The following is a 27,113-nucleotide window of genomic DNA, read 5'->3' as shown; positions in this document are numbered from 1 at the left end:
TCAGAAATGGTTCACCCAGAAATTATGTCAAATTATGTTGTTCTAATGGTTCATTTTGCTGTGGAACACAAAAGGAGAAAATTTGCAATGATGGTAGTTTTTCCTCATACAGTTAAAAGGATTGAGGACTGGAGCTTTGAAGCATCAAAAAATGACACAAAAGCAGCATAAAAGTATCATTAAACTATTCCATTTGTGTGCCATACAATATAAGACAAAATGTATGTCTGTATTTGCTTCCATTAGGCTTTTAAAGGGTTAGTTCTCCCTAAAATGAAAATTCTGTCATTAATTACTCACCCTCATGTCGTTCCAAACCCGTAAGACCTTTGTTCATCTTCGGAACACAAATTAAGATGTTTTTGATGAAATCTGAGAGCTCTCTGACCCTCCATAGACAGCAACACAACTGCAATGTTCCCAGGTCCAGAAACGTAGTAAATACATCGGTAAAACAGTGACATCAGTGGCTCAACTTCAGTTTTGCGACGCTATGAGAATACTTTTTTTGTGTGCAAAAAAACCCCAAAATAACAGTTTACTCAATCATTCTTCTCCCCCGAGTTACGTCTTCTGCCATTTTGGAGAGTACCTAAGAGCGTATTTCATGTAATCAGCATTGTTTACATTCGGGGGAAAGCGCGAGTATGAACGTAATCTGCGTAATAAGCGTCGTTTATGCTTGGGCAAAAGCGTGCATATGCATTGTGATACTTTCTAAAATGGCAGACGACGTAACTCGGGGGAGAAGAATGGTTGAGTAAATTGTTATTTTTGTTTTTTTTGCCCCCAAAAAAAGTATTCTCGTAGCGTCGCAAAACTGAAGTTGAGCCACTGATGTCACATGGACTGTTTTACCGATGTATTTTCTGGACCTGGGAACATTTCAGTTGTGTTGCTGTCTATGGAGGATCAGATGGCTCTCCGATTTCATCAAAAACATCTTAATTTGTGTTCCAAGGATGAACAAAGGTCTTACGGGTTTGGAACGACATGAGGGTGAGTAATTAAAAACAGAATTTTAATTTTGGGGAGAACTAACCCTTTAACCTCTGTAATTGGATCATTGAGTCATTTGGAGCATTGAAAGAATCGATAATGAATTATTCAAATTGATTTTGTCAGCCAATTCACTGTAAAGAACTGGCTCAAAAAGAACATTTTATGAATGAGATTTCACTACATAGCTCATGAAATCACATGAACATGCCCAGAAGAACTGAGCTGAATGTTTAGCGAATAACATCTTCAATTTCTGTCTGTTTCTCACACACAATTTAAATATCTTATGACTAGATGCACATTTCCCATGGGCCATTTTTATGATACTCTATGGTGTTTTTTAGTCATTTTGGATTATACTGAAATAATGACCAGATGGGAATAGATTACATGGTTATTTTTGGGTGAACTATTCTGTTAATGTATGTTTGTTTTTTTAATTCTATTATCGTTGTGTCTACCCTCTTTCATAGGTTTATGAAATTCTGAGGCGCACAGCCTGTACACAGTCCTGTCAAACTATGGGTACGTTCTTGAAGTTGCCAACTCTACAAATCTACCAAACTCTTTTAGATTCAGTGTTTTTTTTTTTTTTTTCCGTTAAATATTTTTACTAGATATTCAAATTCTCTCTCATTTCTGTCTCAGGTATTTCATCACTGCTAGCTAAAGGGGTTTATGATTCTGCCTTCCCTCTGCATGATGTAAGTTTTGCATTGTACCCAGCTTAATACAGCTGATTTGTAATTCGTCTGTTAGTTCGGTGTAAATGTGTGATGTAGTTTGGGTAAAGCTCTGTGTGTGTTGTCATTGCTGCAGGGAGACTTTGACAGCTCAGAAGATAAAGAGCATCGCAACGACAGACAGGTGAGTCCTGCAGCCTGTTGTGATTGGACGGCAGCGTGTCACACAGTGACATTTAGGAAAAGCTTTTATTTGATTGATAAAATGACAATAAGCTGCTTATTACTGTAAGATATACTTGTGTGTGTCATCTCTAAGAAGATGCAAAGGATTTGTAATGAGTGATATTTGTGTGTATTGCAGATGCTGCATGAGGAATGGGCCAATTATGGAGCTTGCTGCAAATATCAGCCAATGGACCTTATAAGGTATCAGACACGATGTACATCCCTACCATCTGGGTCTGTGAAAGATGTTATTCAGCACTCTGTGTAATCTGGTTATTTGCTGGTTGTCTTTTCTGATGTGTGTGTGTATTTTTGTGGCTTGCTGTAAATAGCTCTACTTTAAATCATGTGGCTCATTGAGGAGCGATGTGTCACTTTTCATTTTCAAGATTTCACCTGGCTGGCAGGTGATAAAACACCTGAAACAAAATCTCATTCTGCCTATCCCAAAATGCTTATCAAACAAGCATTTTCAGCATAATAAAACTAGTGCTGTCAAACAATTAATCGTCATTAATCGTATCCAAAATAAAAGTTTTTGTTTACATAATATATGAGTGTGTACTGTGTATATTTATTATGTATATATAAATATGAACACATGCATGTATTTATTTAAGGAAAATATGTTATGTCTATATATTATATATATTTATATATAATAAAAATATAATATAAATATATAAATGTATATACATGTGAAGATTTTCAAAATATATATACAACGTGTGTATTTATATATACATAATAAATAAACACAGTACACATACATATACTGTATCATATAAACAAAAACTTTTATTTTGGATACGATTTAATCACGATTAATCGTTTGACAGCACTAAATAAAACATTATTAAATGACCTGCAACTTTCTACAATCCAGATTTTTTTTTGCGTAAAAGAAGCAAAATCTGGTGAATTTAATATGTCCGCCGGGATATCACGAATATTAAACGCATGCTCACCATATATGCATGCATGCTGAGAACAACAGACAGTATGTCTTTGATAATACAATACTAAGACTACTTAGTAAATGGCATCTTACCTATCATTTGGCTCACATGGAGTCTGCAAACTGACATATTCTGAGCTGATTATGAGGGAGAAGCTCTGGAATGCACTGCAGTTGCCATTGGCTGCTGAAAGCATAATCAAAATAGCAAAAATATTTTAATAAATGAATACAAGTGTCGAAAGATGTGTAAAACTTTTGAATGGCATTCAATTTCAATTGTAGGTTCATATTCCCTGCAGTTGTTTTTTGAAAACAGCGTTTTTGCGTGTGCTGGTGTTCAGTGGTTGTTAACCGTGTCAAATTCGTAACAGTTCTGTAACCCGTTTACCTGTATTCAACAGGAAGTACTTTGGAGAGAAGATTGGCCTGTATTTTGCCTGGTTGGGAGTGTACACACAGCTGCTGATTCCAGCCTCGGCTTTAGGAGTCGCAGTATTCCTGTACGGCTGCCTCACCGTAGACACCAATGTGCCCAGGTAAACACATTCACATGATGAGGTCTTTGCCTTAATTTCTGATGTTTTTAACAAACAAATATTTTGCCCTATGCCCTAATCCTGAATCTAACCCTCACAGGTTTTCATTAAGACTTTATTAGTGTGTTTATTAAGCTATTTAGCTTGTGGGGACTTAATATTGATATAATTTTTTTCATTATATAAGCTAATTGCTTTAGATCAAACCAAGTAACTCTAATTTAATGTATTCTGGAATATTTATATTTGAATTGCATTGATTTATTTGCTTCACTAAGCCTTTTTCCGGGGATGTTTCTTGAGGTTTAGTTTTGATTTTTTTTTTCCAAAACAACATTTTTCAAAGAAAATAATTGTTTATGTATTGCAGTGAATTTTAATGATATAATCAATAGTTAATTTCTCCCTCTCTTTCAGTCAAGAGATGTGTGATGAGCGTCTTAATTTCACGATGTGTCCTCTATGTGATCGTGTGTGTGATTACTGGCAGCTGAGCAGTATCTGCAGTACGGCGCGTGCCAGCTATCTGTTTGATAACCATGCCACCGTGGGCTTCGCCATCTTTATGTCCCTTTGGGGTATGAGTCAATTTGATTTCACAGATACTATTTAAACTAAACTGAGCTAGACAATGACAACACTGAATTCAATAATGAAATGCCTTTAACTGAAAATTGAGCGTTTAATCTTATTATTATACATTACTGACACTCTATCCTCCAATTTGATACTGTTAAGTGCTTTGACACAATCTGTATAGTTAAAAGCGCTATATAAATAAAGGTGACATGACTTGAGCTATAGGAATGTGTGCATTTGATGATAAATTATGTGTTTACTGTACATTTATAATATATTGAGAAGAAATAAGGTGGTGTGAAATTGAATAGATAGTGTCGTGATAATTGTGTGTGTGTGTGTGTGTGTGTGTGTGTTCAGCGGCAGTGTTTCTAGAACACTGGAAGAGGAGGCAGCGATGTTTACAGCACAGCTGGGATCTGACAGGCATGGAAGACGATGAGGTGAGAAAAGTCCAAAGCATTTCTGAATACTAGAAACATAATCAAAGTCACAGAACACCTCTTAATATTCATTATTAAATAGCGGCAGCTCTAAAATCAGATTTTCGAAGCTGTAAAATAGCAGAAAATACTGCTCGCTCAGTGGAATTCTGATTAAAAAACAGAAGTTTGGGCAGGCACATCAAAAGATTTGTCCTATACTGTATGTATATATAAAAATAATATATATATATATATATATATATATATATATATATATATATATATATATATATATATAGAGAGAGAGAGAGAGAGAGAGAGAGAGAGAGAGAGAGAGAGAGAGAGAGAGAGAGAGAGAGAGAGAGAGCAGTATATATACACACACACTTTAATATCATCTAGCAAGTAACAAATCTTTGCTCATTGCTGTGACTTATGTTGAAGTATATGTATATATATATATATATATATATATATATATACACTTTATTATAAGTCACAACCATGAGCAAAGATTTGTTACTTGCTAGATGGTTGCAGTTTTTAGTAAAAGAAGGGACATTCTCATTGTACAGAGTAGTTGATTGGACAAAAACTTGTCACAGTGTGTCAATATTGTGAAATATTATTACAATTTAAAATAACTGTTTTCTATTTGAATATATTTTCAAATATAATTTATTCCTGTGTTGCAAATCTGAATTTTCAGCATCATTACTCCAGTCATGATCCTTCAGAAATCATTCTAATAAACTGATTTGGTGCATACATACATTTTTGTGATTCTTTGATGAATAAAAAATGTAAAATTTTAGCAGCATTTATTTGTAATGAATAGAACTCTTTTGTAATAGAACTCTCTTTGTTGATTAATTTAATGCATCCTTGCTGAATAAAAGTAACAAGCATATAGATCATCCTCGATGCACCTGTATTCAGTATGTAATGATTGTTATGCATGACCTCCAATATAGCTGCCTTCTTAAAAACCACTCCAGAATCTATAAGCATCAGCGCAAACTCGCAGCAACACAGTTCATAAAGCATTGCTAAACATAATCCAACATAATAGCCGATTCTCTCTAGTGCGTCTCTAACAGACCCTCGCACTGACTGCTGATGGCCTGCTCTTCATTAGGTTTATGAAAATTCAAGATTTCATTGTTCTTGAGGGTTTGAACCGTTCATCTGGAAGCTGATTCAGTCTGAACATGTGTTGTGTAAGTGGTGGGAGACGGCGGTGTGTGTGTATGTGTGTGTGATAGGACATATGTGTGTAATGAGATTGTGTTCTGCTTTAAGCATTGAGCTGAGTGGATGAAGGTCTGCGCTCTCAACAGGATGCCATGGAGATCATGAGCGACATGCTAATGTGAACGATAATGCACTTCAATTACCCCGCATATTAAATAGTGAAAACGTGTGTCTAATGCTATGTTTTCTTTGCTTTCATGCTCACCGATAGGAAAGGGCTGAGGTAAACCTATCTCCTGCTCTCTTTCTCTATGTCTGTTTCTATATGGTTCCCTGACACACTCAAACACACACCATATTTCTCTCCACGTCCCTCACACTTCCCCCACCCTCATCATCACTCCATCTCCCTTTACGTTTTTCTGCGCAGCAGGAGGGTCAATTTTACATCGGCGTGTATGGTGACGCTGTTTGATGAATCAACCCTGAATTCGTAGGAAGAGGGGAGATTTACAGTGGATTAACGTTGTAGTAACCTGTGTGTCAACGAATCCTTTACCGTGATTTTATACCATTAACCTCGATGCCATAATCCTGACCACAATGCTCTTGCCAGATAATCATGACCTGAAGTTGAAAATGCTACCTGTCTGGTTGAAACACATTTTATGTCATAAATATATCATCTTAAGTATTCTATGGTACAACTATATACTGTAGCACTCTTGTAGAGGATATTGGTCTGATCGATTGAGTCTACTAAAGCAATGTGTTAGCGAGAAAAGCCCTGAGGGTTACATGCTTTTTAATGAACTTGCAGTTTTGTACCATACTGGCGTCTTTGCCTTAAGGCAAGAAAACGATTTAATGTAGAACCAAGATAATAATTTCTATTTGTGCATGTGCTTGTGAATCCTGTTTCTATGGAGACAGTTTTGCTTATGCATGTCTAAGTAATTGATGTTGGATTTGCTGCTTTTTGACATCTTTGGAGTCCTTGATCACTGAGCTTGTTGTGTATGTGTTTGTATCACAGAATGAGCTACGACCAGCATATGAGGACTTTCTCCTTAAGAAACAAGAGAAGAAGGCAAAGAATAAGAAGAAGGAAGAGGTAAACTGCATCCTTATGTACAAAACTATACGGTTCTTATGCTTTGACCAATGAATTTCCAACATTTTCAGTTGTTTGTGATTACTGACTAATTATTTTAAAATACAAAATAGTAATTTTATAAAGATTGTACTTGCAAAGAGTAATAATTATAATTGTAAAAAACTATTTTAGAGCTGTAAAAATGTACATCCACTATGACTAAAGCTTTATCATGTCTTCTTATAATTGTAATAATTTCTATAACTTTTCCAAACTTGGAAATCACAATTCCCTGATATCATGCAAATATCATACCTGATTTTTCAAAAATATCCAAATATTATTGAATTATTAAAATATGAACAAGGATGCAGAGTCATCAACGATAACTTAAAACAATATTCCTGCAAAATATTTGAATGAGAACAAGCTTCCTTTAAGAATTTTTATTTCATTTCAATGAACTCATTAAATGAAATGTTATTTTAATGTAATCATTTGTTTAATATTTTTGAAATATATAATAATTATATTCATTTTCATTGATGACTCTTGGAGAATTGAAGAATCTTGGAATTACATGAGGAATTTTAATTAGGAATAATTTTTTTATTAAATTCCTATTAGGATTTTTTTTTAAATAATAGAAATGAGCTTATCTTACATTATCTCATAGAAATTATCAGTGAGCAGAAAGTATGATAGATATTCCAATAGATACATATTTTAATGATTTATTTTGTTTAATAAATATGTGTTTTAAGTTCTTTTTACTCACTATTATCAATTCAGGATCTGAAGGTGAAGTCTTAATTTTCACTTTAATTTAATTATTGCGTAAAAATGCACTGAGCTGAAATACCTGGAATACCACGCACATTTTTCCAGGTAGATGTAAGAGAATGAGTGCGTGTGCGCAGTGCTTTTAATCTCTGGTCTGTGTTCTAGCCGGACGCAGGAACGGATGACAAAGGAAGAGAGAAGCTACTGTCTGCTAAAGGAGGACAGTCGCCGGTGAGGAGGGGGGAGATAATTTGAGAGTTTACTGTGTGTGTGTCTGTCTGTCTAGGAGAGAGCTAGCTAATCAACTTAACCAGAAGAGGCGGGGCTTCAGGGATAATGCAGTTAGTTTTCAGCTGTCAGTCACAGAGTGGTCACTGCCCTGACCTCCGTTGGACCCCTGCTGCCCACCCGGCTCATATCCGACTTTCTTCTTATCACACGCCGCATTAGCACTCTCTTATCTTTTTCTTCTCATTCTTTCTGACAATTGAATTAATTAGGTGAATTACTCAGTCCGGTGGATAACACTGGGGCCATGTTTTTCCCCTTTGAAATGAGCAGTTTGGTCGCAATTTCACTTGATGTGATTTTGCGGATTTTTGTTACTGTCATTGTGCCCTTGTACGTAGTGTCAGGCCTGCGGCGCGTACACACAACACACGTATGCGCTCAAACACTCTCTGTGGCGTACACGCTTACTACACACGGCACTCAAAGCAGATTACCTCTCTGGGTATTCCACACTAGATTATGCAGGATTAGAGTCAGAGCGGGATTAAAACACGCAAGTTAGAGTGGTGTCCTTCCTCTAATCAAAGACACATGTTCAGTGTGTATGTGCGTGTACCTGAGAGAGTGTAGTGTTTTAATTCAGATTTGATGCGTGCGAGTCTGGGGGAGGGTAGGATCCGTGCTGGTCATTAACTTCAGCACTTCAATTAAATCAGTCCCCTACTTAGTTTCAATGATTAGTTTGTTCCAAGTCCAAAACTATTTCCTGTCCTGATGCACAAAGTGTTAAATACTGTCATGCTTCTTTAAAAACTTCATCTCATATCCTAACATTACATTTTAAAATTATTATTTTTTTTTTTTTTTTTGAAATACACCAACTAAAAGCATATAATGGCCAGTCTTAGGGGCCGGGCCGTTCACACCATCCAATAAAACAATAATTCTAAAATTTAATAATCATTCTAATTCTGAGAATAGGGAACTCCACACCATAACTATAACGATAATGACACTGAACAACGATATCGTTGATACGGAAGTTCTAAGCGGCCATGCATTATTATAATTTTTCTGTCTTGTTTTCTCGTGATCTTGACATAACGAAAGTTGTTTTCTCGTGATCACGACTTAATTTTCTCGTGATCTCGACATAACGAAAGTTGTTTTGTCTTTATCACGACTTAATTTTCTAGTGATCTCGACATAACGAAAGTTGTTTTCTCGTGATCACGACTTAATTTTCTCGTGATCTCGACATAACGAAAGTTGTTTTGTCTTTATCACGACTTAATTTTCTCGTGATCTTGACATAACGAAAGTTGTTTTCTCGTGATCACGACTTAATTTTCTAGTGATCTCGACATAACGAAAGTTGTTTTGTCGTTATCACGACTTAATTTTCTCGTGATCTTGACATAACGAAAGTTGTTTTGTCGTTATCACGACTTAATTTTCTAGTGATCGACATAACGAAAGTTGTTTTGTCGTTATCACGACTTAATTTTCTAGTGATCGCGACATAACGAAAGTTGTTTTCTCGTGATCACGACTTAATTTTCTCGTGATCTTGACATAACGAAAGTTGTTTTGTCGTTATCACGACTTAATTTTCTAGTGATCGCGACATAACGAAAGTTGTTTTCTCGTGATCACGACTTAATTTTCTCGTGATCTTGACATAACGAAAGTTGTTTTGTCGTTATCACGACTTAATTTTCTCGTGATCTTGACATAACGAAAGTTGTTTTGTCGTTATCACGACTTAATTTTCTAGTGATCTCGACATAACGAAAGTTGTTTTGTCGTTATCACGACTTAATTTTCTCGTGATCTTGACATAACGAAAGTTGTTTTGTCGTTATCACGACTTAATTTTCTAGTGATCTCGACATAACGAAAGTTGTTTTGTCGTTATCACGACTTAATTTTCTCGTGATCTTGACATAACGAAAGTTGTTTTGTGGTTATCTGGACATAACGAAAGTTGTTTTCTCGAGATCACGACTTAATTTTCTAGTGATCTCGACATAACGAAAGTTGTTTTGTCGTTATCACGACTTAATTTTCTAGTGATCTCGACATAACGAAAGTTGTTTTGTGGTTATCTGGACATAACGAAAGTTGTTGATCTCAACCTAAAAACCGTTTTCTCACGACGTAATTGTAGCTATCATGAGAAAATCAGGGTCGCTATATTGTCTTCGACGATAAAGTTGCAGACCCAACAGCCTCCTTCTCAAGTGTCGAACACTTGTGTGTAAGTCGTCAATCACTGACAGACACAGAGCTAAAATGGAGTATGAATATGCATGAAAAGTATTCTATCATGGATCAATGTAGTCGGTCACACACACAACACCTTCAATATTTGGGATGGTACCATATTTTTATTTTTATTATTTCAGTTTGAGTGAGTCCCTGATCAAAGTAAAAGTGAATACGATCATCCATGATGCTGCGATGATGCTGCTTCTATAGCATTTTCTCAGAAAAATTATAATAATGCATGGCCGCTTAGAACTTCCGTACGTTGGAATCACTTTCAGAATTATTTTTTTCCAGCTGATGAACAATAAAAACATTGAAAGCCAATCAGAATCCCTCCTGCTTTTTTTTTAAATTCATGTTTTATTTTTTTCTCAAAAGCATCATATTTCGACTGTACATAATGTACATAAATAACATTATATAATGTACTTATGTCAGAGGTGGGTAGAGTACCCAAAAACTGTACTTGTAAGTAAAAGTAAAAGTAATAGTCTGAATAGTTACTTGAGTAAGAGTAAAAAAGTATCGGATAAAAAAACCACTCAAGTAGTTAGTTACTCGCTACTTTGGATCATATACTGAATATAGTCTATTTTTATTTAGATGTATAGATATTTAGATAAAATTTATATATATACACACACACACACACACACACACACACACACACAACTGCCGTTCAAAAGATGTTTTTTTAATGTAATTTATTTCAGTGATGCAAATGAATTTTTATCAGCCTTCAGTGTGACATAATCCTTCAGAAATCATTCCAATATCTTGATTTATTATCAATGCTTTTCTTTTCAGCTTTCTATTCATAAAAGAATTGTGAACAAAATGTCACAGGTTCCAAAAAAAGCAGCAAAACCCTGTTGAAAAAAACTGCATATACTGGTATAGGTATGTTTTGAAGCATGGGATGCTGGTTTAAGCTGGTCCTAAAATGGTCTGACCAGCTTAAGACCAGCACATGACCAGCATAAACCAGCAAAAGACCAGCATAAACCAGCATCACAGCTTCAAAACATACCAAACTAGCATATACTGTTTTTTTCAACAACACTGATAATAAATCAATATATTAGAATGATTTCTGAAGGATCATATGACATAAATCATAAAAATTCAGATTTGCATCACTGAATTAAATTATATTTTAAAGTAGGCTATATTAATTATGTTATTAATTAAGTATATTAATTCATTATTAATTATGTATTTTGTATGTATATAACCTCTGACACGGAGAAGAGAGAAATCTCCTCACAAGACCGCTACAGAACATCTGAACGTAACGAAATAAATGCATATGATTCCGTCTGTTCCGCAAAATGTAAACAAATGTAGCTTTTATTTCTGCAAGCGTAAATATTGTGAAAATAGCAATATTAATTCTGTATAAGCAAAGCTTAGTAACTTATTTAATGAATTAATTCTAGATTGTATTTAATGTAAGGAACATTTACAAAAAAATGGCAATGTCATAGTGGTTCGTGTACTGTAAACGAATCTTTACCTGTGGAACCGACAGCACACGCGGTGTTCATCTAATGAAGATCTTCATAGCTAGCAAACCATAGCCTTTGCAGATTTGCTTTCAACTGACTGTAGATCCAAAGCCACGTCTTCAGCGCTCTTGATGTTATTAAACTCTCTGTTATCTGAGTGAGAACCGCTTCAGCGACTCAGCGCGTGCGGCAGGGAACTGAACAAATCATTCAAACTGATTCGCGAACCGATTCACTGGTTTGCCAACTGGTTTGATCGAGCCTTCGAACAGAATTGACTCAAAAGAATGAATCATTCGCGAACGGACATCGCTCGTTGCCCAGAGAAAGGTAGACGGCGCGTTTGGAATCAATTGAAGCATTTTTGTCTTTATTATTACGTATTGCATTAAGATAAAGTAACGAGAGGAGCGTCACCCACAGTAACTAAGTAAAAGTACCGCTTTTTCACTAAAAATGTAGCCTACTTGAGTAAGAGTAAAAGTACCCAATTTTAAAAATACTCTAAAAGTATTAGTTACTCAAAAAAATTTAAAGTAAATGTAACAAAGTAAATGTAACTCGTTACTACCCACCTCTGTGTATATGCACGTACGTATATAACGTTTTGTTGCCAGATTTGTTCAGAAGCATGTAAAAATTCTAGAATAGAGATTAGTGTGAACATTGTTCATGTTCTGTTTAAAAAAGGACTAAATAAATCAGTCCAACCTACAGAGTACATACTAACCCTGATCAAACACACCTGTCTGTAATTATCAAGTGCTTCTGAAAAGCTTAATTAGCTGGTTGAGGTGTGTTTAATCAGGGTTGGAGCTGAACTCTGCAGGTACAGTAGATAGATCTCCAGGAACAGGACTGGGCGCCCCTGGTATAGACTTTTTATTGTATGGGCCATCATATTGGTTATTGCCATACCATAAAAATGTGATCTGTGCTGGAGTCACAATGAACAAATGTTCAAAAATTTGTTCTTTTTCTTTTATTTTAACCTTCAAAATGATGTACGGGGGGGGGGGAGGGGTTATTTGATCCCCTGCTGATTTTGTACGTTTGCCCACTGACCGAAATGATCAGACTATAATTTTAATGGTGGGTTTATTTGCATTTTAATGAGTGAAATAAGTATTTGATCCCCTGTCAATCAGCAAGATTTCTGGCTCCCAGGTGTCTTTTTATACAGGTAAAAAGCTGAGATTAGGAGCACCTGAGACACCTGGGAGCCTGATACTTATATCAGATTCCAAACTCAGCACCATGGCCAAGACCAAAGAGCTGTCCAAGGATGTCAGGTACAAGATTGTAGACCTACACAAGGCTGGAATGGGCTACAAGACCATCGCCAAGCAGCTTGGTGAGAAGGTGACAACAGTTGGTGCCATTATTCGCAAATGTAAGAAACACCAAAATAACTGTCAATCTCCCTCGGTCTGGGGCTCCATGCAAGATCTCACCCCGTGGATTTTCAATGATCATGAGAACAGTGAGGAATCAGCCCAGAACTACACGGGAGGATCTTGTCAATGATCTCAAGGCAGCTGGGACCATAGTCACCAAGAAAACAATTGGTAACACACTATGCTGAGAAGGACTGAAATCCTGCAGCGCCTGCAAGGTCCCCCTGCTCAAGAAAGCACATGTACAGGCCCGTCTGAAGTTTGCCAATAATTCAGAGGAGAACTGGATGAAAGTGTTGTGGTCAGATGAGACCAAATTCAAGCTCTTTGGCATCAACTCGCCGTGTTTGGAGGAGGAGGAATGCCTATGACCCCAAGAACAACATCCCCATCATCAAACATGGAGGTGGAAACATGCTTTGGGGGTGTTTTTCTGCTAAGGGGACAGGACAACTGCACCGCATCAAAGGGACGATGGACGGGGCCATGTACCGTCAGGGCCAGGGCATTGAAAATGGGTCACTCGTGTCCATTATGACAATGACCCAAAACACACGGCCAAGGCAACAAAGGAGTGGCACAAGAAGCAGCACATTATGGCCCTGGAGTGGCCTAGCCAGTCTCCAGACCTTAATACTATAGAAAATCTGGGGAGGGAGCTGAACGTTCAAGTTGCCAAACGTCAGCCTCGAAACCTTAATGACTTGGAGAGGATCTGTAAAGAGGAGTGGGACAAAATCCCTCCTGAAATGTGTGCAAACCTGGTGGCCAACTACAAGAAATGTCTGACCTCTGTGATTGCCAACAAGTGTGCCACTAAGGACTAAGTCATGTTTTGCGAAGGGGTCAAATACTTATTTCATTCAGTAAAATGCAAAACCAATTTATTACTTTTTTGAAATGCGTTTTTCTGATTTTTTTTTGTCTCTCACTGTTCAAATAAACCTACCATTAAAATTATAGACTGATCATTTCTTTGTCAGTGGGCAAACGTACACAATTAGTAGGGGATCAAATAATTTTTTTTCCCCACTGTATGATTTGTTAGAATCGGACAAAAAATGACTGAGCTATACCCGTTTGAAGTCGAAAAAAACAAGTTAATGTTTTCTGATGGTTCCTATCACCTACAACACTGTATCTTTTCCTCCACCTCTTTTCTAATTAATAATCACAATATAGCGGTTTGTTATTTTATCTTTATTAATAAAAATTAGAACAAAGATGCAAATAAAGAGTATAACAAAAACAAGAACTTTTCTTTTTTCATCTTACATCTAAAGATTCATTGAATTTCTAATTTTTTTTAAGGTAAGTGGTCGCAATCAAATTATTTTAGCTACATTTAAAACTAATTTAGTTGATTTTTTTAGATTTTTTATTTAAATGTAGCTAAAATAAATTGCTTGCAACCCCTTTTTGTCACGATCTGCTGGAACAAGGGAACAAGGAGACAAGGAAGTCCTCAAATAACAATATCCTTTAATCAGAATATTCACAGGGAATCCAAACACGGAAGACAGTCACGCATCCTGGTGAAGGCAAACAATACCGGATATTAGAGACAAGGAAACAGTGCTTAAGAACACTGGAGAAAACTAGATAATTAATGAAACACAGCTGGGTACTAATAAACTAATGATGAGAACTAAACGAGAACAGGAAACTAACCAAATAAGGACACAGAGGGAGAAACTAGGGCAAGGAAGGCACACGGGGAGCAAAACAAAACACAAGACAGGACAGAAGTCTAACACTTACCTTAAAAAAATGTAGTATAATTTTTTTTGGTGCAGAAGCATTCAAGTAAGAAAAACAAATAGACTAATCAAATGTAAAAATCACTTCAGTGTATTCAATACAAATGAAAAAACTACTAAAAATAATATTAAAACTAAAAAAGCAGTTCAATCAAGAGAACTGAGTGAATCCTTTATTTCTTTTATTGTTAGATTAACATTGAGACAGAAGGCCTATATATTAAGACCTACTGTAATGCACAGATCTAATATAATGTTACACATTAGATGATTTTCCCCAGCAGTTCCCCAATCGTACACTTAAGACATAACAGATAGTGTTTGTGTGAATACTCACCAAGACAGATATTTTGAAATACTGTAATCTATATATATTTTAATTTTAGATGTTTGATTACTATTTGGAGCATTGGGATCGTTAGAAAAGGGCTTAATGAATTATTTTTTGTGAAAACCTTTCACTTTTTACTTTTTTTTTGTTTTGCTTATAGCTATAGCAAAATCAGCCCATGTGCAATCCAACTCATTTTGCCAGCACGGGTCACAAATAATAATTGCTTGTCAGTATCAGGTAAAATGTGATTACGGTACTCCAGTATCTAGTGTATTGACAGCTGAAATGGTGAGCATTAAGTAACATTCTGTTGGTCTTGTAGCTTGCCTCTGAGTCTTTGTCATGGACAGACAGGCTGCCGGGATACTGCATCAACATATCCTCTATACTCCTTATGGTAGGTACCTTTCCCCATAACGATATTTGTCGCATTATTTTTACAGTTAAAATTCACATTTATCTGTTTTCTCAGGTTGGGGTTACGTTCTCTGCCGTGTCTGGAGTGATTCTCTACCGCATCATTGTGTTTGCTGTTATGTCAATGAACCCTGATCACGAGGCCAAGGCTAATGTGCGCGTAACCGTGACAACCACCGCAGTCATCATCAACTTGCTGGTGGTTCTGGTGCTGGATGAGATCTACGGCGCCATAGCGGCCTGGATTACAGAGCTTGGTGTGTGTGTGTTTACATGACAAAAGATGAAATGTTTCTGTTTTCTTGATAAAAGGTTGACTGTAACGAAGAAAAGGTCATGCATTACGGATGATTATTATGAATATAATGTTAATGTCATACTTGCAGAGATTCCAAAGACTGAATCGACATTTGAGGAGCATGTGATCTTGAAAGCTTTTTTGCTGAAGAGCATGAATGCATTTGCACCTGTCTTCTATGTGGCCTTCTTTAAGGGCAGGTAAATTGGCATCCCATTAGCATACCCACCCAAACTAATGTGACGTTCTGTCTCTGTTGCGGGCAGTGATAATTGGATTATTATAATGTACTTGGTTGTTGTTTGTCATGTCCAGTGTGTTGCAGTGTTGTCATGTGCTTACTGTAGTATTGTGTTTGTATGTAGTGTTGTGTCTACACTAGTGTCTATACTGTATATTATAGTGTTGTCTGTCTGTCCTTGTGTAGTCCATTGTTTTTTTTACCCCTTTTTTACACAATTACAAAAGATATTTAACATGTTTTATTAATGTATTACTTTTTTGGAGAGTTCATGTCAAAATTTCCATATGAAAATTACAGTTCTATAACAACCTTTTTTGTGGTGTCTGTGTGTTATGTGTTGTGCTGCTGAACTACTATGTAGTTTACAATATAGTGTGTCACTGTGTAGTATGCTTTAGAGTCTAGCACCAAAATGCAGAATTTCTGGGTTACATTGTTTAATCCAATTGTCGTTTTTGTTAAATATCTCATAACTCTGGTGTGCTAATTTAGGTTTGCCGGTCGTCCGGGTGACTATGTTTATGTCTTTAAGGATTTCCGCATGGAAGAGGTAATAATTAAAATGACAATATGTTTGTCTTCAGTGTTTTAGCATAGTGTAACTAACGGTTTGCATGAACATGTGTTTTAGTGTTCTCCAGGTGGTTGTCTTATTGAAGTGTGTATTCAGCTGGGAATCATTATGTTGGGAAAGCAGCTCATTCAGAATAATGTGTTTGAAATTGCCATTCCGTAAGTGTTTTACACACACATACACACATGCAAAGTCTTCCCCGTGGTCCCTCTGCTAATTTTCTTTGATTCTGTACCCCCAGTCTATTACAGGAAGCCCCTAACTCTCTTGTTAAATTAAATTTGAATTCTCCACACTGTTTAACATTATCAACGCAGTGCACAGTGAGTGATGGAAGAGGTGTTTAAAATAACACAGCCAAATCTGTTGACATACAGAAAGCTGAAGAAGATGTATCGCACATATAAGGAGGAGAAAGATGGATCGGCAGATAAGGAGGACAAAGATTCTAAACGAGAACCACAGCGCTGGGATTTGGACTATGATCTGGAGCCATATGAAGGATTGAGCCCAGAGTACATGGAGATGGGTGAGTACCATATACTCGAATTGAACAATAGGGTCAAATGTCAGCAACATTACAACCCCAAAAACATCATTACTATGTGCTTTGTAGCAACTTCAAAGCCTTATTTGACTGTTTAATGATAGTGTTGTGGCTTAACATTTTTTTCTAGAATTGCTCTTTGTAGTCAACAACAAAAAAAATGATTGGCCTTATTTTCAGTGATTCATCAGTGTATATTCCAAAGATTTCTTCAAAATGTATGATTTGCTCCATTACATTTTGAAAGGACAATGTGAATGCTGTTTAAAGTTGGTTTAATAACTGTAATAATGAAATAACTTACAATATAATTGTTAGGCATTTGACATCACCATGATGTACTTCTTCTCTGGGTGCTATTGACCAATCAGAATGAATTTTGCACTCTGCCTGTACAACTAGTTAGCCAAGAAGCTTGGTATAAATTTTGTTTTAGAAATGATCGATCTTGAAAGCAAGATCTGGCTCTTATTAAATTACATTTACATTTTTTTTTTATATAAGTAGGCCCCTTTAAAATAAAGGCATTCAATACAAATTTTCAGTAAAATAAACATTTTAAGTTTAATAAATGACTGTTAATTCATATGTTTTGACCATCACAAACATTTTTTTTTTAAACGAGGGGCTTTGAATCAATTTTCTATCGCACTATGAAAAATGATGCCCAACCAATAAGATTTGTGCAAAAAATGAATCACTCCAATACACTCGAAATTATAGTGCTTGCTTTTAATGTAAAGCCATGTGAATAAAGGCTTTTTCATTTTTGCACTATAATTTAAAGTGCTTAGGAGTGATTCGTTTTTTGGATGAATTTATAAATTTGTAAATAAATATAATTTATAAATAAGATTTGTGATTGCCTAGGGCCACTGCTGTTGCATTAAACTACTACTTGATGTATTTTGCTAAGCAAACCTCCTTGTATAAGAAACATGGGGGAAACAGAATCCAACAGTGAGCCATCCAGCTATTGGAATCGGATTCCCCCACCACTATGGAGAGTCATGTTAGGGTTAGGGATATATATATATATGCTTAAATGTTGTTGAATCTATCCCATATGGGGATGGATCTTAACCAGTATCTTGTTCAGAAACATTAGAACCTCCTAGTATATGAAATATTGGGGAGCAGTCCATCTGTTGGAACCTATTCCCCCAAATCCAGGGTGAGAGATGTTGATGTAGTTGTTGATTCCCTTTATGAGGATGGATCTTAACCAGCATCAGTTTGATAAATATTAGAACCTCCTTGTATAAGAAACATGGATCAGATGCAAACCAATCCATCTGTTGAAATCTGTTCCCCCACCTCCATGGAGTGATATGTTGATGTAACTACTTAAAAGTAGTTGAGTCTGTCACAAATGGGGATACATTATAACATTTATTAGTTTAAAAAATCTTATAATCTCCTTGTATAAGAAACATGGGGGGAACAGAATCCAATGGTGAGCAATCCAGCTGTTGGAATCCATTCCCCTAATTTATGGCTTAAAGGTTGTTGATTCTGTCCTATGGGGATGGATCTGTCCATTTTCATGTAGACCATTAGTTGTTTTTTATGCCTTGGTCTGAGCAGACAATTTGACCAAATATTTGCTTGGGTTGGTGTGAACAGACTTTAAGCTTTGTGATATGGAGAGAGCGTAGACATAGCTTGGTTGAAGGAATCAATACAACAGTATCATATTGTCAATGACCTATGACAGATGTAAATAAATGTAAATCGGGTTAACCCTGAAGTTGTAGACTGGATCAGTCATGCTGATTTACAGTTACCACTGAGCTGAATCTACTACACCTACAACTTCAGAGACTCTGACAGTGGTTGGTAACCTCCTGTCACAAAGAAAGAGGAATATTACATGTATTGTTTTATTTAGTTGTTAATTTTGAAATCCCCAAATCTGCATGGCAAGTAACGTATGTCATTCTTGCAGTAATCCTTCACCGTAGTCAAAGAGCCGTATGGGAAGCACTGGTGGATTGGTGATTAACAAGAAATATAAAAAATATCAAAATGGATGCCAACATCTGCTCTATACAAACTATTATTCGTTTTTCCTTTGAAGAGGTTTAGTGATGGTGTTTAAGGATGTCTGTGATGACTTTGAGGAATTGGGTTTGATTAAGGACATTGGTGTGTGTTTGTTTGTCTGCAGTTATTCAGTATGGATTTGTCACACTCTTTGTGGCCTCCTTCCCGCTGGCACCGGTCTTCGCTCTGCTTAATAATGTCATTGAAATCCGACTAGATGCGGCAAAATTTGTCACTGAAATACGCAGACCTGATGCAGTCAGTGCTAAAGAGATTGGTATGAATTTTTTGCAGCAAATATGCACAGACTTACTCATGGTTACACTTAACATAACTGTTATTTAATCTAGTTCACACTGTCACATATTTATCTTCCCTTTACCAGGCATATGGTACAACATCTTGAGTGGAATCAGCAAGTTTGCTGTCATTACAAATGTGAGTGTTAAGATTTTGACTTATAATGAAACAATATTATAGTTGCTGCAGATGACATATTTAGTTGCTGTGCTGGCTGTGTTTAGTATGATTTATCTCATTGCGTGCAGAGATTTAAAGGTTTTTCTTCTTTCTGTCTCTCTTTCCTCCAAGGCATTTGTGATCTCCTTTACGTCTGAGTTCATTCCTCGGATGGTGTTTCAGTATTTGTACAGTGAGACAGGCACCATGCATGGTTATACCAACCACACACTGGCTTATTTCAACACGAGCAACTTTAAACCTGGCACTGCCCCGCATGACACTGACTTTGACAGACAACTCCGTATTTGCAGGTACACACGACACACATGCAACACACTCATACTCATGAACTCTGCTCCCCTATATTATCTGATACAATTTGTTCTTTCTCCTCTACAATTCATCTTTACAGGTACAAAGACTATCGAGATCCACCTTGGTCTCCTGAGTCTTACCAGCTTTCTAAGCAGTACTGGTCTGTGCTCGCTGCACGCCTGGCTTTTGTCATTTTTTTCCAGGTCAGTCTTTGCTAAAGTGCTTTTCTTGTTGTTCAATGAACACTGCAAGTTAAATACAACTTAAGCTCTCTCTACCATTAAAAAATAATAAAGTCATGGCCATGTCATCCCGGTCTCATATACATGATATCCATGCAATGATACAAAGAAGGGTTGTAATGTAAATATCTCTAAAGCATTTTAATGACTTCATATATTAATATAATCTTTGCGTGATAAAGGCAAGCAGATTTAGTTTTTATTCTACATTGAGGGGGCTCAAGCTTTAATTTCCCCTCCTTTGTTCTACTAGTAGGAGATTAAAATAGAGCTGAAATATTAGATATAAAGGGGAGGTGGGGGATGCCGGAAGAAATGTCACCTAAGTGATAAAAGCAGCAGTGGCCTATTAACCTTAAAGGGTTAGTTCACGCAAAAATGAAAATTATCCTGTTATTTACTCGCCCTCAAGCCATCCTAGGTGTATATGACTTTATTCTTTCAGACGAATCCAATCGGAGTTATATTAAAAATTGTCCTGGCTCTTCTAAGCTCTATCATTGGAGTCAGCGGGCGTTTCTGTTTCTAGCAACTAATTCAGTTAATTGACATCAGGTCTGTAACATGATTAGCTATAAAAGGGATGTCTTAGAGAGGCAGAGTCTCTCAGAAATAAAGATGGGCAGAGGCTCTCCAATCTGTGAAAGAGTGCATAAAAAGATTGTGGAATACTTTAAAAACAGCGTTCCTCAATGTCAAAGTGAAAAGGAGATTCAGAGAAACTGGAGAAATCTCTGTGCGTAAGGGATAAGGCCGAAGACCTTTGTTGGATGCCTGTGGTCTTTGGACCCTGAGATGACACTGCATCACTCATCGGCATGATTCTGTCATTGACATTACTAAATGGGCCCAGGAATACTTCCAGAAACCACTGTCGGTAAACACAATCCGCCGTGTCACCTGCAGATGACAACTAAACCTCTATCATGAAAAAAGGAAGCCATTTGTGAACATGGTCTAGAAGCGCCTTGTGTCCTGTGGGCAAAAGCTCATTTAAAGTGGACTGTTTCAAAGTGTAAAAGTGTTCTATGGTCAGACAAGTCCAAATTTGACATTCTTGTTGGAAATCACGGACGCCGTGTCCTCTGGGCTAAAGAGGAGGGAGACCTTCCAGCGTGTTATCAGCGTTCAGTTCAAAAGCCAGCATCTCTGATGGTATGGGGGTGCATAAGTGCATAAGGTATGGGCAGCTTGCATGTTTTGGAAGGCACTATGAATGTTGAAAAGTATGTAAAGGTTTTAGAGCAACATATCCTCTGTAGTAGAAGAGTCCGGGTGCTGAATTGGCCTGCCTGCAGTCCAGATCTTTCACCTATAGAAAACATTTGGCACATCGTTAAACAAAAAATACATCAAAGACGACCACAAACTCTTCAGCAGCTGGAAACCTATATCAGGCAAGAATGGGACCAAATTCCAACACCAAAATTCCAGAAACTCATAACCTCGATGCCCAGACCTCTTCAAACTGTTTTGAAAAGAAGAGGAGATGCTACACCATGATAAACATGCCCCGTCCCAACTATTTTGAGACCTGTAGCAGTCATCAAATTTGAAATGAGCTCATTTTGTGCATAAAATTGTAAAATATGTCAGTTTAAACATTTGTTATGTTATCTATGGTCTATTCTGAATAAAATATTGGCTCATATGATTTGAAAGACTTTTAGTTTTCATTTTATTCAAATTTAAAAAAACTTCTAAACAGTTCCGGAATTCGGGTTGTAATATGTATATATGTATTATAAAACTCTTAATGAAGAATTCATGCAATTGCTGTATATAGCCAAGTATAAATTAAGCTAGCTAAATAAATGAATAAATAATGCTAATTCTGTTTTAAACCCAACATGCCCCATAGGCAGTGATAATTTTTACATGGTTTTCATCTCAATCATTCGGAATTGTCTTATGATAAAAATGTACTTTAAAATTTAATCAGTATTTCATCATTTAATATGCATAAGTTTTAATCCATCTTATTTTTTTATTTTGTTAAAATGGCACATAATTTTTGTTAATGGCATTTTTTGACTAATATGCAAAATAAGAAAAATGTGTCAAACTACAATAGGCCAAATTTTTGAAAAATATATAAATATTTATTAATTACCATGTTCAACATTAGATTTATCCGCATAAAACCTGCAAAAAACATATGTTTTAATTAAAGTTTTACTTTGATATTGTTGATGAAATAATAAAAAAAAAACCTTGATCAGCAAACATTTCATTAACAAGATTAACACTGCCCACAAACTTCCACTATAAAAGTGCATTATTGTACAAGGGTTTTCTTATGTTCTTGTAAACTGAGAAACAAATCCAAATTACTTCAATCTTAAATTGTATTTAACCCAGAATATTCCTGTGAAATAAGACAGGATGTTTGATTCTGTGTGTTGTTGTGTTGTAGAACTTGGCCATGTTCCTCAGCATGTTGGTGGCATGGTTGATCCCAGATGTGCCTCGTTCTCTGAAGGAGCAGTTGAAAAGAGAGAAAGCACTCCTGATGGATCTTTTGCTCACCGAGGAGGCAGACAAGCAATGCACCCAGTCACACACAATGACAACTACCAACAATGATGTAGTCATCAAGGGTCTAGAGGAAGGATCATCGGAGGAGCTGCCTGGCTGCAGTGGGGTAATGCTAAGCCAGTCAGATGAAGAGCTGAAAGAACTACAGGTGACCAGCGGAGAGGAGGAAGAACCTGAGGAACAATCAGCAGAGGAACCCATCACATCCACCAGTGATCTGCCTGATAGACCTCAACCTTCGACCTGTGAAAGTCTCAATACAACTTCAGAGTCCCTGTCTAAAATAGCCTGTCATGATGAATCACCCACCACACTTTCAGGATGTTCAAACCAGTCTGTTCATTCAATCAAAACTGGCTCACTATCAAGGCACCGAGAGTTTGACTCGAATGGACCTCCACCTCAAGATCCAAGTTCCAGGGCTAAGAGCCGTTGCCGAACCCTTCCGCCAAAGCACGGAGGACCTGAAGCTGAAACACATGTAACCAGACCTAGCCACTCAACCACATTCACACATCTCGACCAGAAAGTTCCTCCATCTTCTAGCGAGCTCACCCGAATGGCCTCTAGAGGACCATCTAAAACCAGGCCCTCTGAAAGTCAAACGTCTGTCTCGGATTCAATGGATTCAGAGCTCACGAGCAGCCATTCCATAGCGCTCCCTCGCCCACCATCCAGACCGGAGCTTGCTAGCAGCCTTTTGACAGTCTTGCCACGTCCTCCTTCGAAACCAGAGCTTGCGGGCAGCCAGTCAACAGGACTACCACGGCCGTCCTCCAAACCAGAGCTGTTGGGAAGCGCAACGAAAGGGCTTCCACCTCGTGATCCAGGCTCAAAAGTTAAGGGCCGATGCCAGACTCTTCCTCCGAAGTATAGAGGCGGAGAGACTTCTGGGGAGACGAAGACCAGGCCTAGTCACTCCACCACCTTCACACACCTCAGTCAACAGATCCCCCCCTCACCCAGTGATCTCAAACGTAACACTCCCGTATGAGTGGGACAAGATGAAGTGGAGCAGCACTCCACCTTTTCAGCACCTTGCATCCGATCACAATTCTCAGTGCCAGGCAACCCATGCCAACAACAACTCATCTTTGACTTCTCATTGATGGCTGAACGAGTATCTTCAGTAACTCTGGATGTAGATCAATCGTTGATGGCTTGGTGGAGGTTCACTTGGTTGGTTAACTAGGCGGACTTCTTTTGCACAGAATCATCAACTTTTCTGGAGGACCGAGTGCAGACTTGTGCATTCTGGGTATTCTTCTGGAGTCATTTGACATGGCTCGATGACTCTTAAACAATGTCTTATACTGTGACTTGCCATTCTTTCTTTCGCATATAAACTCCTGTACAGACATACGCAGATATACACACACCAAATCTCATTAACCTGACCTCTTGAACCAGAACAGGCGAGAAGAGAGAGAGGCTTAGGAATATGGGCCAAAGGGCTTTGCAGTCCATACGATTTGTTACTCAGCAAGTGGAACTTTCATTTCGTGGTGTGTTCTTTCATGAGTTTTGCTAAAATGTACTTAACCAGAATAATAACTAAATGTGAACTTAATGACTCAATACGTCAGCTTCAAAATGAGCCAACTTGTTTGTGGAATTGTCTTTTTGTCTTTGGTGACAACATCAGTAGTGTCTCATTCACATGGCAATTTAGCACGTAGCTTGGCAGCACGCTCATGACATGACAAAGAAATGTGATGTTGAAATGGATTCAAAGCCAATTACATTGTACATTTTAAATACACTGTAGTATTTTACATAATCCCATTTAGCACTATGCTAGCACAGCTAAAGCTAATGTAAAGCATGCTATATTCACTGTGAAGAGGTTTTCAGGGATTTAGACCCCAATTGTCACTTTTTAAGTTGTTCTTCACTGACGAGGGACAAAAGGTATGAATGCATACAGGCCACGTTCACACTGCCAAGTTTTTGAAGTGACAAATGCATTTATTTGCAGGAATGAAGTTACCGCTCCATTTGTGTATGGAATACAAAGTGTCAATCCTACCACTCCAAACAAGCAATAGTTAATGTCTCACAGCTGTAAAGATGCATACCAGCAGTTTAGCCTGTTTGGTGTTTTATATTTTTCCGCAAACTAATATTAGTGTACTGAGATGAATTAGCATCTGGCAATTTTTAATGCGTCATTAGTTGTCACTAATAACCAAACTCTCTGTGTACAGAACAGGATTAAGGGATTAGTTCACCCAAAATGAAAATTATATCATCATTTACTCACCGTGATGGCTCAAGCCAATATTAGTTTCTTTCATCCCTGGAACACAAAATAAGAAATGATGTTGAGTCTCCAGGCTTCTCTTTGATGTAATAAAGTTAATGGCTATTTATACTTTACAAATTCTATAAAAGACAAAAAGCACCATAAAAACAGACCAGACGACTCATATGCTCTATTCTGAAGCCATACAACAGCTTGTGTGACAAACAAACTCAAATATTGGGTTTATATTTATCTATTAAAACAACTGGAGTTGACATTTGTATTTAGCTGCAATGTGGGCATGGCCTCTGTGTATTCAGGTCTATGTGGCATGGCAGGTGTGTATGATATGCATTGTGCTAACAGGGATCAATTAGCTAAGAAGAGTTACAAACAGCAGTCAAGTAGATCATTCACGTCTATGTTATTTCTAGAGGTCTTGAGAAACTCTGACAATATTTTGATATTATAATGAAAAAACATGATTACTGTTCATAATAAAAAGTGGAAAGGAAGAAGTTTGTCTTATTTTATTTATTTATTTGTTTGTTTGTTATAGCATGGTTTTTCAGAATGTACTGCTACTTTTTTCCTTGACAAACCCCACCTTAACCCTGATAGCATACGTACATCTCGGAGATGTCTGCATTTACATCTGCAAGACGTATTTTTTAGAGTGTTTGCTCATCTGCAAGACATCTATAGGACGTTTCCTTTTAGATGTCAAATAGACGTCTATTAGATGTCTTTAAGATGTTCATGATTTAGAATGTATGTAAAACATCTGAAAGATGTCTGTCAGACGTTTGTAGACTGCAGATGCTTTCCAGATCAAGAGATCTTTAACCGACATCTTGCAGACGTACGTGTGCTATCTGGGAAAGGAACACTCCACTTTTTTAACTCCCCAAGAGATAAACATTTGAGTCTTACCATTTTTGAATCCATTCAGCCGATCTCCATGTCCGGCGGTAGCACTTTTAGCTTAGCTTAGCATAGATCATTGAATCGGATTAGACCATTAGCATTTGGTCATCAAAAATGATTAAAGAGTTCCGATAATTTTCCTATTTAAAACTTGACTCTTCTGTAGTTACATCGTGCACTAAGACCGATGGAAAATAAAAGATTTTCTAGGCTGATATGGCTAGGAACTATACTCTCATTCCGGCGTAATAATCAAGGAAATTTTCTGCCGTACCGTGGGTGCAGCAGGCGCAATGATATTACGCAGCGCCTGAAAGTAGTCCCCAGCTAGGTAACTAGTTATGATATATTTTGATTATTACGCTGGAACAAGAGTATAGTTCCTAGCCATATATGCCTAGAAAATCGCAACTTTTCATTTTCCGTTGATCTTAGTGCACGATGTAACTACAGAAGAGTCAAGCTTTAAATAGGAAAATTATCGAAACTCTTTGGTCATTTTTGAGCGAGATGCTAATGGTCTAATCCGATTCAACAAACTATGTTAAACTAAGCTAAAAGTGCTAGCGCCAGACACGGAGATCAGCTGAATGGATTCAAAAATGGTAAAACTCAACTGTTTAACTTTTGGGAAGTTGTAAAATGAGCCTATTTCAAAAAAAAGTGGAGTGTTCCTTTAATTAATGAATTTATACTGAAATTATACCGTTTTGACCCTGCACCTACATTCCTTTTGAAACACTGCACCTCTGCTATTTCTGGTTCTATTTCAAGAACCAAATGTTTACTCTGGTTTGTAAACATGTCTCTTATTTCTTCTACTGTTCCAGTTTCACTCAAAACTGCTGCTATCACTCCTATTCTTAAAAAGCCAACTCTGGACCCAGCTGACTATGCTAATTATCGTCCAATCTCCAACCTACCATTTGTTTCTAAAATCATGGAAAAGGTTGTTGCCACTCAGTTGCAGTCATTTCTAGCTCACAACAAACACTTTGATATATTTCAGTCAGGTTTTCGCTCGCAACACAGTACTGAAACTGCTTTAGTATGGGTTACAAATGACCTAGTGATTCGGGCAAATTTTCACTGTGTCTCATAATCTACTACTCATGCGCCTCTCAGAGATTGGAATCTCGGGACCTGCGTTAGCCTGGTTTTCCTCCTATTTGATGGACAGGCAATACTACATCACCATGCATAATTACAAATCTCCCACTGTCCCTCTTAAACAGGATGTGCCACAGGGCTCAGTGCTAGGGCCATTATT

The 27,113-nt window shown here is 37.2% G+C and overlaps 1 protein-coding gene across 1 annotated transcript in view; it reads left to right on the top strand.

Moving 5' to 3' along the window:
- The window catches only part of LOC306843199 (anoctamin-1-like), a 33,646-nt gene extending 8,217 nt beyond the window's left edge, over window positions 1-25,429 (top strand). The window contains exons 7-26 of the mRNA XM_079374521.1: window positions 1,476-1,527; window positions 1,651-1,706; window positions 1,822-1,869; window positions 2,050-2,114; window positions 3,276-3,410; window positions 3,828-3,988; window positions 4,350-4,441; window positions 6,645-6,722; window positions 7,653-7,718; window positions 15,311-15,385; window positions 15,461-15,662; window positions 15,792-15,903; window positions 16,440-16,497; window positions 16,579-16,679; window positions 16,899-17,050; window positions 19,239-19,391; window positions 19,500-19,552; window positions 19,706-19,887; window positions 19,989-20,094; window positions 22,550-25,429. Coding sequence (XP_079230647.1) covers window positions 1,476-1,527; window positions 1,651-1,706; window positions 1,822-1,869; window positions 2,050-2,114; window positions 3,276-3,410; window positions 3,828-3,988; window positions 4,350-4,441; window positions 6,645-6,722; window positions 7,653-7,718; window positions 15,311-15,385; window positions 15,461-15,662; window positions 15,792-15,903; window positions 16,440-16,497; window positions 16,579-16,679; window positions 16,899-17,050; window positions 19,239-19,391; window positions 19,500-19,552; window positions 19,706-19,887; window positions 19,989-20,094; window positions 22,550-23,665 — 3,063 coding nt within the window. The 3' untranslated portion in view covers window positions 23,666-25,429. The remainder of the gene's footprint in view (window positions 1-1,475; window positions 1,528-1,650; window positions 1,707-1,821; window positions 1,870-2,049; window positions 2,115-3,275; window positions 3,411-3,827; window positions 3,989-4,349; window positions 4,442-6,644; window positions 6,723-7,652; window positions 7,719-15,310; window positions 15,386-15,460; window positions 15,663-15,791; window positions 15,904-16,439; window positions 16,498-16,578; window positions 16,680-16,898; window positions 17,051-19,238; window positions 19,392-19,499; window positions 19,553-19,705; window positions 19,888-19,988; window positions 20,095-22,549) is intronic.
- The last annotated feature ends 1,684 nt before the right edge of the window (window positions 25,430-27,113 follow it).

Source organism: Barbus barbus (genome assembly GCF_936440315.1).
Source record: "Barbus barbus genome assembly, chromosome: 23".
Lineage (NCBI taxonomy): Eukaryota > Metazoa > Chordata > Actinopteri > Cypriniformes > Cyprinidae > Barbus > Barbus barbus.
The sequence above is the reverse complement of the archived record's forward strand: the minus strand, read 5'-3'. Positions and strand labels throughout refer to the sequence as shown.